The sequence below is a fragment of the Miniopterus natalensis genome, chromosome 2 (assembly GCF_054644295.1).
Source record: "Miniopterus natalensis isolate mMinNat1 chromosome 2, mMinNat1.hap1, whole genome shotgun sequence".
In the NCBI taxonomy this organism is placed as follows: Eukaryota; Metazoa; Chordata; class Mammalia; order Chiroptera; family Miniopteridae; genus Miniopterus; species Miniopterus natalensis.
The window spans coordinates 117,787,858-117,802,816 of NC_142082.1; the positions used below are offsets into that span (position 1 = coordinate 117,787,858).

General features: G+C 38.1%; 1 protein-coding gene across 3 annotated transcripts in view; it reads right to left on the reverse strand.

Moving 5' to 3' along the window:
- Positions 1 to 14,959, reverse strand: part of TMTC2 (transmembrane O-mannosyltransferase targeting cadherins 2) — a 374,536-nt gene that overhangs the window by 60,468 nt on the left and 299,109 nt on the right. For all 3 annotated transcript variants that reach the window (XM_087814516.1, XM_016199427.2, XM_016199430.2), the window contains one exon: positions 14,184 to 14,265. In XM_087814516.1, the coding sequence (XP_087670642.1) occupies positions 14,184 to 14,265 (82 nt within the window). The remainder of the gene's footprint in view (positions 1 to 14,183; positions 14,266 to 14,959) is intronic.

Consider the following 14,959-nt stretch of genomic DNA (forward strand, 5'->3'; position numbering starts at 1 on the left):
TGTCTGGCCTACCTACCGTAACTGGACATCTTTCATTTCTATGCCCAAAACATGTCCTTCTTGGTGAGTCCTTCTTTGACCATTTTCCAACAGTGTTAGAATCACTAGTGATTTAAATTCATTGTAAAATAAGTTACCATCTAAACCAAAGCACTTAAAAGAATAAGAGGGGATGGTATTATTACGCTGGAACAAGGGCTATAAACCAGATTGTCCCAATACGGCCACCCCACTCACAGTACAAGAGGCAGAATGTGGATGTCAATTCTCTCATCTCGATTGCTCTTGGGAAGTAAACTGTTCTACACAATAAGGCATTGAATCCTCACAAGGGAAAGTCATCGATTTTAGTAAGTGAGAAATAGGTGCTCTTTACCGAAGAATATAAAATAAAGGTCTATTGTTGTACCCACAAAGAATGAGCCAGGTCCTGGGGCTTGGTGTTCAGAAGCAGTTACTGGGGCTCCGAGAGTAAGTGACTACAAGACGGAGTCAGGACAAGACGGGGAGTGAGGAGGGTTAGGAAAGGAAAGCAAGAAAACCTGAGGAAGGCAGGCACTCAGGGGAGTCCCCCACACGGGTAGATTCTGCAAGACCTGAGAGGGCACCTTTCCCAGAGGTTCTCAAGCACCTGGAGGACTGGCTGAAGCAGGGAGCTGGGCCCCGTTTCAGATTTAGTGGGTCTGGGGGAAAGCATGCGATTTGCATTTTTAACTAGTTGTCAGCTGATGCTGCTAGTCCCATGCTCAGTTTGAAGACCAGTCTCTTACGAAAACAACAAAATAAATGTTTTGCACCATGCTCTGGACTCCCTGTCTGGGGTTAGCTTCCAGTTGGACTGAGCTCTTCTGGTTAATCAGCTGCGTGTGCCACGCTCTTCCCTAAATCACAGGTATAATGACCAGCCTGCACATACGTACGTGTGTAGATAGGATACGTATGTATGACTAAGGCATACTCATTAAATATAAGATTACTCTTTTAAACTTTTGAAATAAGGAGATTTAAGAGTTTTATCCCTCATGCAGAAGAGATTTCTGAGAAATCACTTCTGTTTCCCATGTAGTAGACAAACACATTCTTTGTGTTTGATAATAGAGTAGAATTTCAAATAAAGAAACCACAAAAATCTTAAGTAAAATATATTTTGCTCTCATGGGTGTGCTGTGCCACCGCCCTTTACCATCATTGCTTTGGTTTGTAATTTGTCTTACCCAAGTTAATTATCACCATCTTATTTAATTGTCTCAAATTAAAGGGAGAAAAAAAGAAAAAATGAAACGAGAATTTGTAAAGAGAGAAAAAAGGCATCTGAGGAGGGAAAAACAAGAGAATATAAAAAGAGAAAGCATTCTCTCAAGGTGCGGACACAAAGATTGTAAGTCTCCCCATAGGCTAAACGAAGAAGGAAAACAGTCGACGATTCTGGACTTAGCTGTCCCAGCATTAGTTATACCAATTTCTTTCTGGACAATTCTCAAACCGAACCGTTTCAACTAATGGGTAGAATTTTACCAACATTTCAATATGACAATTCTGCGAAGATCAATTCCTCAGTAATACTTGGATTTAAAATGCTGTCTGAAAGGTAGAAATCCATAAAAGTATAAGCTGGCCTTAAGCTACAGGCTCAAATACTGCTTTGTACAAGTGCTACGTAGAAGCTTCCTGGATTAGCTGGGACGGGCATTTCTTACTAAGATGCTATAAAAAATTTACCCTGATATTTAATGCAACTAAATGAAAGGCTAAACCAATCTGTACTAGGTGTCAGGATGATACAATTCTTTTTAGGAAAAACAATTCAAATGTCACTTTAAAAAATGTTCAAAGGCAAATAAAAGTCTCATTTATAAAATAACTAGAACGTATCATTTGCAGTAAAACAGTTGCCCTTGGGAGAGAGCATCAGGTTATCAAAAATGTATCCAGAATAGTTTCATTTCTACTGATACCACCCTGTCTCAAGCCATCATCTCACCCTGGGCTGCAGCAATAACCTCCTAAGTGATCTCCACACTTCTCCCCTTGATTTTAGAGCATATTCTTAACACAGCAGTCAGAGTGACCCTGTAAAAATGGACGATCCAGTCATTTGACAGCTGATGCAGGGGAAGTACAAATTATTACACTGGACTGCACGATCTGATATGATCAGCACAGGGTTCCTTCCCGATGCTCCTACCCCAGCTCTCTGACCTCATCTCCTCTGCCTTCTTCTACTCTCCTTTGGGTCACATATTCAGTCTCCATTGGCCTCCCGTCATCTGTCCAACACATAGGGGGACCAAAGACTCCTACTTCAGTCTTCCTGGAATGCTCTTTCGCAAAATATCACAAAAATTCATTCTCTTATTTCGGGCACGTTGTGGCGATTTAATAAACATACGTTCAATGACAGGACTGAATTAACCAATCGTATCCCTGTGAGGCGACTTGTTTCATCTTCAAAAGCAAGTTAGAATCCAGCCAGCACAGACCACCAGGCATCTGCTCATATCCTCTCACCTTACAGCGATTTTAGGCAAGGCCGCAGTGAATGGCCACACGTGCTGGGTACGGCACAACTTCCAAGGCGCCGTTCACACTGAAGTCTCTGTGAACTACGAGTGGTGCCTCTTAGTTTTGCGCAACATGGCAGCCCTGGTTTTAGATCTCTGAATTCCCCTGGGTATACAACAGATCATCCAGACATCCATCACACCTTCAAAGATATCTTAATTCTGGAACAGTTCAAACTATGTAATTTGGCTAAAATCTAGTATATTTCATTGTGCTAGGAACAAATTCAATGTCTGAAAAGAGAAGAAACTACAGCTTAATATCTGCAATCCAAGAAACATATATTGTGCCTGCCCTACACAAGATACAGCAATACTTAGGGCAGTCAGGGATACAAAGATAAATGAAACATTTATTCTTGAAACAGTTCCATTCCAGCAGAGGGAAGAGGAGATTATGGACAGAGTGTAACCACAAATGGATATACATTTGAAAACGGAGGTGTAAGGTATCACACAGGCCAAGCGCATCAGTTGTGGATGAAGACACATTTTTATTTGGTTTTGTTCAACTTATAATTAGAGTTGAATATGCATAAAGTAAAGGGCACAGGTAAATTTTCACAATGTGGCTATAGTCCTGTAATTAGCAGCCAGATTGTGACAAAGAACATCACCTGCATCCAGAAGAAATTGTCTATACCTGAGGGACTTTTTGAAGAATCAGATCATTGGAGCAGGGAAGAGGCCACAGCAGAAATATTGGGGCTGACTGGCTTTGGTGACATCTAATGGTAACAAGATGGGTGGGCAAAGTGGAACTGATGCAAAGCCTTCATGAGTGTTTCTATTAGGGGAGGTGAGTAATGCATTCCTGATCAGACAGAGTGGGTGGAATGCAGTGGTCAGGGTCTATAGACTAGCTGTCCAAAGGAGAGGCTGCTAAAGAAAGGCTGATTCCTTGTTGACAGATGCTAATTACGCCTGGGGGAACTAAAAATATGGAGAACCTTCTCTGCTTCTCTGAGACAGATTTACCGAGCATTTCTCTTGCTGAGCATCTCTACAATTTTAGGAATGCTCTCACTCTAAAGCCAAGCTCTCTCCACTTCCATTAGTTTTGTTCTGTGCTTTTTGTTCTCAGCAGCCTGAGTTAAGAAGAGCTGTGGCTTACTGAGAGCCAGCGTGTTAGGTGTGCCATTGTTACTGGCCAAGGAAAGAAGTATGCCGGGCGAACAAGGCAAGGATACCTCCTCTCTCTCTATGGCTATTTATTCCTTACTTACAATCCTCATTCTTCTTGCAAGTAATTCTCTCTCTCTCTGGCTTTTTGTCTGCATGTTGATGGGTAAAGATTCCCCTTTTTTTTATTCCTAGGTTTGTATTCAGTCTTCCCTGCTCTTATTTCTGTCCCTCATTGACGTATCTTACTCAAAAAGTTTTCTATATATGTAATTCATCCCCTAGGATATCAGTAGAGTTTCTATTATAATTTTAAATAATAAATGGCCATTGTTACAATTTACTGAGCATCTATTATGAGCTAGCTATTTTATAAAATGCAAATGAACCCTCACAATTTGAGGCAGTAGCAATCAACTCCACATTAAGAAACTGCGGAGGAGGAAGGCTAACAGGAGGTAGATGGTGCTCAGGGAGATCACTGGCAGTAGGGCTGGGCATGCCTCATTCCCAAATCCATGACCCATGGTCCAAAATCCATTGCATTTTCTACTCCCTGGTCCAAAATTTAATTCAGCTCTTACAGTCTTGCTTTCGTGGCTTCTTGAGTCCCATACAAACAGAATCAAAAGAACATTTGTGAGTTGTTGCTATGGTCTGAATGTTTGTGCCTCCTCCCAGTCATGTGCTGAAATCTTAACCCCCACGCCTGTGATATCTAGACGGGGGGGGGGGGGGGCACTCTGAGAGGTGCTTAGGTCATGAGGATGAAGCCTGTGTGAATGGCATTACTGCCCTTACAGAAGAGCTCCCCCAAAAGCTCCCTGACCCTTCAATCACTCGAGAACAGAGAGATGACAGCTGTAAATGAGGAATCAGGTCTCACCAGATACTCAACCTGTCAGCACCATGACCTGGGACATCCAGCCTCAAGCACTGTGAGAAGAAACTTTCTGTTGTTCGCAAGTAACCCTGTTTATGGTATTTTGTTACAGCAGCCTGAATGGACTAAGACAAGTACTCAACTGTACCTTTCCTTAGCAAAGCATGGTGTAGCTATAAATAACTTAAAACAAAGTGGGCTTTATACCCATGTGAAAAACGGATGCAGAGATGAGGCCGGGAAGGAGCGACTAAAAGTAACTGAAATCCATTCTAGCCCTGATTCACAACCTTCTCTGTGTGAGGCAGTGGTCAGTGCTGGAATCCCTGGAACACGGCCACTTAGGTCATTTCCAAGGTTCTCTGGTATTGAGCCACAGGTTCCTCATTTTTTAAACAGGGATAACCTTGCCATATGATCAGAAGAAATAAACGAGCGTGCAAGTAAACCCCGCAGGGCAAAGTTGGGAGCCTTGCTTCCAGGCCTTTTGCTTTTCACACTCTGCTCTACATGAGCTCCCCTGGACCCCCACTGTCCCTTTCATGTCCTCTCCCTGCCCTGAGACTGCCCTTCCTTCCTAAGCTTTCAGGGACAGGATTAGGAGAGCTCCCTGGTTTCTCCACCAGCAGTCCTCCAAAATCTCAGCATTCTGGGTCTGTCACCAGTGGGGATCCGCCAAGTTCATATTTAGTTAAGAGCCAATCTCTGAAGGCTCAAGGCAAACCATAAATGTATCATGGGTTTAAGAGTCAGAGAACTTGCTCAGGCTAGGGTCTTCAGTACGTCACACTCTTGACACCTTAAATCTTGCCTCTGTAAAAGAGTGATAACATGAGTTCTGCGCAGGGTTAGATTACCGAAGGGGCAAAGTATACACAAAAGCACCTAGCACCCTGGCCAGTATGGCTCAGTGGTTAGAGCGTCAGCGTTTGGACTGAAGGGTCCTGGGTTTGATGCCGGCCAAGGGCACATACCTCAGTTGCAAGCTCGATCCCTGGCCCTGGTCAGGGCAAGTGCAGGAGGCAACCAATTGATGGGTCTCTCTCACATCGATGTTTCTCTCTCTCTCCCTTTCTCTCTCCCTCTCTCTCCTCCTTCCACTCTCTGAAAAGCAAGGGAGGGAAAAAAAAATCCTCTGGTAAGCATAAAAAAACAAAACAAACAAACAAAAAACCCCCACCCAGCACTGGGTCAGGAACCTAACAGTTGAACACAGCTTCAAAAGTAGCACCAGCACTAAAGAGCACAGTTGTGCCCAGTATACACCAAGAATGTTTCTTTATGGAAATTCTCAGAACTCTGGTCAAGGTCACACCATGTTAGGTGGAATGCACTTAGTCATTCTAATATTGTGGAGCATCTTATAATCCTTACGTACGTAATAATAACAGTATTCATTTTTTTAAAAAGAGTAATAATAAAACTTGATGAGTGCTACGGCCTGAATGCTTGTGCCCTCCCTAAATCTATATGTTGAAATCCCAAAGTGATAGTTTTAGGAGGTGGGGATTTATAAATGGGATTAGTGCCCTCATAAAAGAGGCCACGGAGAGCTCCCTCACTCCTCCCATCACGCAAGATACAAGGAGAAGCCTGACACCCAAAGGAGTGCTCTCACCCGACCATGCTGGCTGGCACCCAATCTCAGGCCTCCAGCCTCCAGAACTGTGAGAAATAAATTTCTGCTGTTTATAAGCCACCTAGTTTGTGGTATTTTGCTACAGCAGCCTGAAGGAACGAAGACAGTGGGACAGAACTGATGTCATCTCAGAATCTCAGAAGCATGGTATTATCAGCATTTTATGTATGAAAAAATGTGAGCTCTGAGAGTTTAAGACACTTGCTTAAAGTCGCACAGCTATCAAGCACCATCTGCATGACTGTCATGCCAGGCTAGGTGACACCTGACTGCTATCACCACAACAGGTCAGTTTTTAAATGTGTTTTCTGAAAGATGCTAATAAGCCTCAAAGTACACACTACATAGACTTTATACATTGATATATCATAGGTAAGGGTTTTAGTTTTACTATGAAAACTAAAATTTTATATAAGGTATATTTATATTTTTAATTAGTATTTTATATAATTTCATGACAAAGGTTATTGAAAATAACTTTTAAAAGGTCAATAAGTAGTGGATACAAAATAATAAATATTATATGTATACACAATTCTTACCAATTCTCCTGTCTCAAAAGAAAATTCAAGTAGAACTAAGAATGGAATAGTTATCATAAATGCATGAATTCCATAAACATTTCTCCGTCTTACTTTCAGGTCCTTTATGTCTTCAGAATAAAGAGGGGAAAATACTAGATGGGTAAAGATTGCCTCATCGTTTGATCAACTTTGGACCTTAAATGAGTTGTCCCTATTCTAGAAGATAAATAGTAATAGTCTTTTGCTTCTGAATGCCCCTAATGATAATAGAAGGTGAATGATTCCCAACTTACAGTGTATTGATACATATTATATTACCTACCAATACAGTGTCCATGGATATAAATAAGATATTCATCTTGTACACTGACATAAGACCAGGACAATGCAGAGTAGCAGTCAGGAGTGCCTTGGATCAAACTGGCACTGAAACCTTGGGTAATTTACCTTACAGCTTCCGACCTCACTTTCCTCATCTGTAAAATGGAAACAGGCAACTTCTCTACTTGGCTTTTGTGGGGATTAAATAACATGCTACATGTGAATCTCTCAGGTCACAAAAGTACTCAGTAAATGTTTGTACTATTATTATATTTGATGAATTCATCATGGAAACATGGTATAAAATAGAGAATTCAGGCAAGATGCTTTTCTCTACTTTTTTATTCCTTTCTAATTTAATGTTTATGTCTTAAATTTTACATGTTGAATTCTGTTAAATAAATTTTAGATAATTATCTAGTTACTGTAATAATTTTCCTATTTTTTCTACAAACTATCTAAATGATAAAAATACTCATTTTCTGCATTTTACTAAAGCACACATTTCTTCATAAAGTAATGTGCTCATTAAAGAAAATATAAAATAAATAAAAACATTAAACCTGCTAAAAAATTGTCTACAAAAGTCCAAAAAACAAAAACATCCATCCCTAACATTGTTTATTTGCTGTGCTTTGCCTTTTTAATGACAGTTACATTGTAGAATTTAACTCTTCTTCGTTTACAATAACCTAGGCAGTGGTCTCATTATATATTCTTTATAAACTTAACTTAGGATTTATAATAGCTTAGCAAATGGGACTAACCTTTATTTAATCATTTCCCACTTTCAGGCATTTACATGCTTTCCTATTTTTGCCGCCAATAAATAGAAACGCTATGTTCTAATTACTGTCTTTGTTGATATTCTTAAACATTAGAAAACTTCAATTTTCTTAAGATATATCATCAAGAGAATAATTACTGAGACAAAGAACTAGAGCAGCTTAAGGGAATTCATTGTTATTTGAATTCAAATTTCTTTGATTTCTAATGAAATTGTATGTTTACCTATCTTTTAAAACCTGTTATATTTTCTCTTTTAGGAACTGTTTGTTCAAATCCCTTGGTCTTTGTATTCTACTTATTTTCCTTGTAGTTTTAGAGTTTCTCGTGTCTTAAATAAGCTGAGCTTTTGCTTTCATGGAAACTACTTCCTGTCACTTAACTATTTGTGCTTTAACTATATCCCTTTTTAAAAACACATTAATCCTTTAATTTTTCCTTTAGTTTTGGCTTGTAAGCTCAGATAACCATGTCCTTGTTTCTTCCCATTTTAGTCATGGAAAAGTTTTAATTCCAAAAGGCTTTGCAAAGTATCACATACAAAACACACACAGGTATGAACATATCAAAGAATATTAAATTATTAGAAACATTATAGTAACAGGGAATTTCAAAACAAAAAAATCACAGGTATGAAATAGTGTGGAGTAACATTTAAAAATATACAGTTCTAATTACATATCCATGAACTGCCGATGCTGTCCTGAGGACACTGAACACTGATATTTTATCAAAATGTTTTGGTCTTAAGCAGTAAATACCATTGTAACCTCAATGTAATTTTGCAAACACTCACCAAAAATGTATTTTCAAGGAAATGCCATTATTTAGTTCATTATTTAATTTAAATCATTGCTCTTGCAGTTTCAGAAGTGATTAAAAATGAAATGCTATAACACATCCAATCTCAGTTCATCATCATCTTCTAACCAGTTTTAATGACAAATAAAAAAAAGCCCCAGGCCTTTTACCAATTCAACCCATGTTTCAAGCTGCTGCTTTTCGTGTTCACTGATGAAAAATCACATATTTTTAACACTTTCCTGCAGAACTTATTTTAAAAATAAAATTTAATAGTATATAAACCATCCTGGAGGAAAACGGACTAGTACAATATTAACAGAAGATTTTGGACTTAAAAGTTGAAAGAGCTGGATTCTGCAAAGTTTTCCCCCAAGTACATATATTGAAAATTTCTGATTCACGGGGTTTAGATGATCAAAAAGATCAGGATCAAGAAAACACTGGGTAAGATGGTAAAGTGTTTGATACGTGTAGTAAGGCATTTTCAGGATTCTAAAATTGACAGTAGAGCCAAATAAGAATAATCCAGATAAGTATAGTTCTCAAAATTTCTATACTTTTCTGCGGGCCCGAGGGGAATAATGATAGAATATCTTCAGTGTTAGACATGATTTCATGGCTGTCTGGAGCAGCCCTCTCTCCTTTGCAAATGTGTCAATTCTCTCTAATGTCCCTATAAACCCACATTTGAAATGCACTCATTTCATAAACTGAGAGCTCTCATAATTTGGATGTTACCCCTTCTATAAAGCCAGAATGTACTTCTCGTAGCTCCTAGCTATGGTTCTAGTTTTGTCCTTGAACTGCTCCCCAGGCACAGGCCATGCCTTTTGCCCAAGCATTTTCTGTTCTTCAGTGCTCTCCACTGCACCCCTCATTTGTATACATCTGTCTGGTGAACCCACACTTATCACTCCAATATAGCTGATGTGTAAATTCATCAGGCATAGTTCTTCTGCACCCCCGCCACCCAGGTCAAGGCACCTTAATTATACTGTGTCTCCTTTTAAAAACTAATTGCAATTGTTATTAAATCATTATTTTCACAATTTGTTCCTCCCTAACCAATCTGCAATCTCCACTGGAACCTGTCTTATGCCTTGCCATGTCCTGGCACCTAGTATAGTGCTTGATAAATACTGAGCTGGAGGAAGAAGTTCAGGATAAGTCACAACATAGCTGAACCCTTGGAAATGACCATCACCCAGAGCATCTATCAATAATGAAGACAATGAAGCTAAACTCTTTACTCAGCAACACATGGATAAGAGGTAGATGGGAAAAGAAGAAACCCATATAAGGTCTACATAAAACAGTACTTCTAAGTAGGGTTTATCACCATCTGCTCCCTTTCAACTTTTGATCTTTTGTCATTAATATTGAATGAATTCCCATTTGTATGGATTTATACATAGTAGGTACCTTATAACAAATGTCTATTGATTAAAGTTGTTTGAATCTACATAAAATTTACTGCTATGCACATAAAGAAAACATTTAAAATAGGTTCTTTCCATGGCTTGACTGTCATTCTTTTGACAGAAGCTTCCTAGCAGAATCATAGGGAAAATCCATGGAAAATCCCTTGAATTACAGGCCCACAGGAGCAAAAGGCATCAAATCCTCACCTTTGACATTTACAAACTAAATCCCATAAAAACTTCGCATGATTTGTTTCATATGGACAATGGAATACACTGTAAGCTTGATGGCATATAAAGACATTATGCTTCCACTGATACCCTTGTTTAAAACCTATTTTCTACCATTCCTTAAAATTTTTGCTGAAAGACTAATGAAAAACTGAGTATATATTAGAAACAATGTGAAATCTGAGTGCTGGAGAACATTCGGTAAGCCCACATCACTCTACAAATGAGGACTCTTCATCCCAGAGACTATACAGGTACCACAGTGTCAGACATTTAACCAATTTGTTGAACCAGTTTTATAAACTTGCCTAGCTTTCTTTCTTGCAAGCAATCTAAATAATAACAGGCAATCTACAATGCAACCCCTTTCCCCCAAACTTAAACAAGTGGATTCAAAATACAAGTAACTGATAGTGCTTTTAAATACTCCCGTCTAACTGCCATTGCAGCCAATATAAATTCCTATCATTCTCTCTGTGCAGTCCCAACTGTATGGTATTTTCCAAGTCACTTGTATCATCAATAAGCAAATAAAAGGCACACAAAATCACCCAGGATAGTGAATTTCCAATGGAACAAAACTTACCCAGTCTGCATTTTCATTGGCATGTGAAAAAGCATTTTGAAAAGATTCAGAACAACATGCATATTTCATTTATACATTTATTTTTAAGCTGAAGATGTGTTATTACTCATTCAATCCATGAGTATAAACATTCCAAGAATATCTATAAACAGTAAGTTGCAGAGAAGAACTGATATGAGAATCATAGTATGTATCTTCTTGGACAAGAAGTAATAAAAATTCTAACAAAATACACTTTCAGTCAATTTTGGAACATATATCCAATTCTAAACTAGCACTCCTGAGTTCAACCGACAATTCCTGCAATGAATATGGCAATATACTAGATATCGATGGTGCAAAATAGAAAACAGGTCCTTCCTGTTTTTAATTATCTTAGAATTTTCTAAAGAAGGTAAATGTGTGATTTCAATATAAATATTTACATTCCTACAACCACTCCCTAGTCCAAGCCACCATCACTTCTTGCCTAAAACAGCAATAGAGTTCCCTTTGCTCTACTCTTACCTTTCTCTAATCCTGTCTTCTCCACAGGGTCCCTTCCACTGCTCTTAGAATAATAAAACACAAATTCCTTAGTTTCGTCTACAAGGCCCCATGGGCTCCACCTCTGCCTCCTCTAAATCTCATCTCCTTTCACTTTCCCTTCTTTTCAATCTACTCCTACTCACACCACCCTTCTTTTTCTTCGGCGACAGTAAGCTTGGTCTTGCCTGTAACCTTTGAACTTACTCTTTCTTCTATCTGAAATTCTTCTGTCTGGCTCTTCGAAGAGCTGACTTAAGCTCACAGATTTCAATTATCTCCTCAAAGATGCTTTACCTCACTAGTTGGTTTCAACAAATACCCGACTTCTCACCTCATCAGCTCCTAAAAATGACAACATTCTGTTTATTTCCCACATAACCCTTCTCACTTTCTGAAAACAGAACAGTGTCTTGCACCTATTATACATATCTTATACATGTTAACATTAATAAAAACCCTTCCATAGGATTTTAAGCTAAGTCATGACTTATATGGATTTGACATTCTAAAGCTGCCCAGAAGGGCCTACTAATCAAAAATATCTATCTCCTTACCTACTCGTTTGTCTATCTACCAATGCTGTGAAAAGAAATGGAACATATAGAAGAAAAAGCAATAACACCTATTAAGGAAACCAAAATTTAATTACCTACAACTAACTTGGGCATGTCAACTTCATTTTTCTAGGCTTCAATGTACATAACAAACAAATTATGTTAGATAATTTTAAAAGAAATTTCCAGTTCTAAATTTTAGTCATTTGAAGTACATAGGCCCTACATTAAAAGTCATTAATATTCCTTTAAATGTGCATTTTTAATAACTTGAGCACAGTAAAATAGAAATTTCAATCACTCAGTTATGGGCTTCCTGCCTGTTTGTAGATTATTTTGCCGTAATTATTCCTTTTGATGCCTCATCTTGAGTCCCTTCCATTTCCTAAACCAGAGTGGGGGAAAGAGCACTGAAAATATTTCATAAAATTATACTGAATTATGTAGTCATTCCTCCTTCAGAAAATAAGTGTACTTCTAATAATGTATGCATACCAAAATTTTTAAATAATCCAGGGGTACTAAAAAGAATCAGTTTTTAACCATGCATTTACAGAACATGTGTTAACCATTTTCCAAATAACATATACAATAATGAATTTGTTGCACTTTCTGTTAAAACTAAATCCAAAACTTTCTCATGGGAGATCCCTACTACCACCACTGAAAAAAAAATCCAGGAGCATGATGTAACATAAAAATAATAATAATAAAAAGATAGAGGTGGGTAAAGACAGACCAGCCAGAATAAGAGGAGACTAAGGGGGCTAACTCTTTAATACAACAGTGAGTTTTTTCAATTTCAATTCAAATGAAGCAATGATAAAGCTTAAAGGAATTGGTTGTGAAAAATCTAAAGCACATAATAAAATTATGGGAAACAAACCTAGCAAGATGTAGTAAGCAGAATTAGTTTGAGGCAAAGGAAATGCAGTCAGTAAGATACGAAAAGAAATCCTATTTCATAAGGTGCAATGACAGGAGGTTCTGCAGCACTCAGAGAAAATAATCACTGACTACTTGAGTGCACAGTAGGGGTACCCAAATAGTATGCATGAGAAAATTTTAAGTTAAAACACTTCATATAAGAAAACTGTAACAATAAATTCTGTAGCAAACTTAAATTAGTTGACTGCTATCTTAATATGGCCATAAAACTTCCTTGTGAAACAAAAGCAGAAGTGGTTAGGCAGTAAGTTGCATGGAATTACATGCTGTGTTATGCTGGAAAGATAAAGCACCACAAACCTAGGTTATAAACATATCCATACAGTGTAAATAAACAAATGGACTTGTGGTTGGTTAAGTGCATCTCCATTTTACTATTTCCATTTTCCACACTCATGGCCTCTCACTGATTTATTTTTACTCATTGGAAAATGAGAAAATAAATTAAATATTGTATAAGCATATTAGCTTTATTTTCTCAAGATTTCATTTCCATCCACCTTTAAGTTTACTACTTGATGATAAATAAATAGTGGTCAAAAAACATTTTTCCCCCGAAGGGATCGGCAAAAGTAAATGTTTTTTGGCTTCCTGAAAGCCATTCCAACTGCAAATCTGGTAGAAATAAGCACATCTTTCACAACACCAAACAAGCTGTATCACTTCGCCTCAGTTAACACATGACTCAGTACTAATGACAGAGGGGAGTGTGACAGGGTTGTTATGTAAGCTCACTCTGGAATGGTGAAGGCCAAGGCTACACCGAATGAGAGAGCCATCCTTCAACCCTCCAGAGCTTATCCTTGACCTCAACCTCAGGCCCACAGAGGCTGGTATGCCTCCATATCTTCCAGAAAGCAAGACTTTGAGGCCAAAATGCAAACCTCTAAAACTTCAATATGTACATTCCACAAGCACTGCATTAACTTTTATAATGAAAAGAGACCTAACGTTTGAATTATACAGTATGCATCAGGCAAGGAGTGAGATGTTTTCCTGATGAGACCTCATGTAAACGCCACACTGATCTTGAATGGAACAACTGTGAAAACGCCTTCCCTATTGAAGTCCTGTGAAATTACTAAAGGGAAGCACAGTGCATAGCTCTCTTTAATATGACCATTTTGAACGAGAAGGTAAGACTATGGAATGAAGCTAAATTGGCAACAACAAAGTCAATGTCCTCTCAGAATGTTCTTTGCCAGCAAAACCTAAATCTCACATCGACATTAATAGGAAATGTGGGGGACATGGAAAAAACTATCAACCACTCACCATAGTGCATGTAACAGTTTCCTTTGGTGGGATCCAGCTCAATAGCCTTCAAGAAGAACTTTTCAGCCTCACTCTTACGACCCTTGAAAAACAGAGAAAATGGATGATTCAGCAGCAGATCATCAGGGATTCTTCTCTTCCTGGGTCCAAATGAAGTAGACTGATGTCCACTTGATATCATAAAAAAAAAAAAAAAGTGTTGTTTTTATCTGAACAGAGATGATCAAAGAGAATATACTGAGAGAGAAGACTGAAGTTAGAGTCCTGGGAAACACCAAGATGAGAAGAACAGAGGAGAATGAGTTCATCAAAGGTCAAAAAGAAGAGGCCAGGGAAGTAAGAAAAAAAGTAAAAAATGGTTTCACAGAAACCAAAAGGAAAAGATAGTTTGAAGAAACATCATTATCATTGTCTACTGTATGTTCTCCCTTCAATTGCTTCCTTTTCTTTCCTTCTTTTCCTTATAAAGAATTATGGCCACTTTAGTTTTCAAGATGATTTTGTCTTAATCGCTCACCTTATATAGGAAAAAACTAGTTGAATTTATTGAATATCAAACAACACAGTTTATCTAGGACTTGCTGCTGTCATTCAGGACTAACACACCGTGAATCCAGGATTTAATTTAAAATTAGATGACCTACCTTCCTAGCTATAGTTTTAAATAAACGTTGCTGACTGCAAGTGGTATCAAGGCACTGGGCGGTGTCCGGCAGATGTGGTCCAAAGTAAAAAAAAAAAAAAAAAAAAAAGACACAAAGAAATCAAACAAAAAA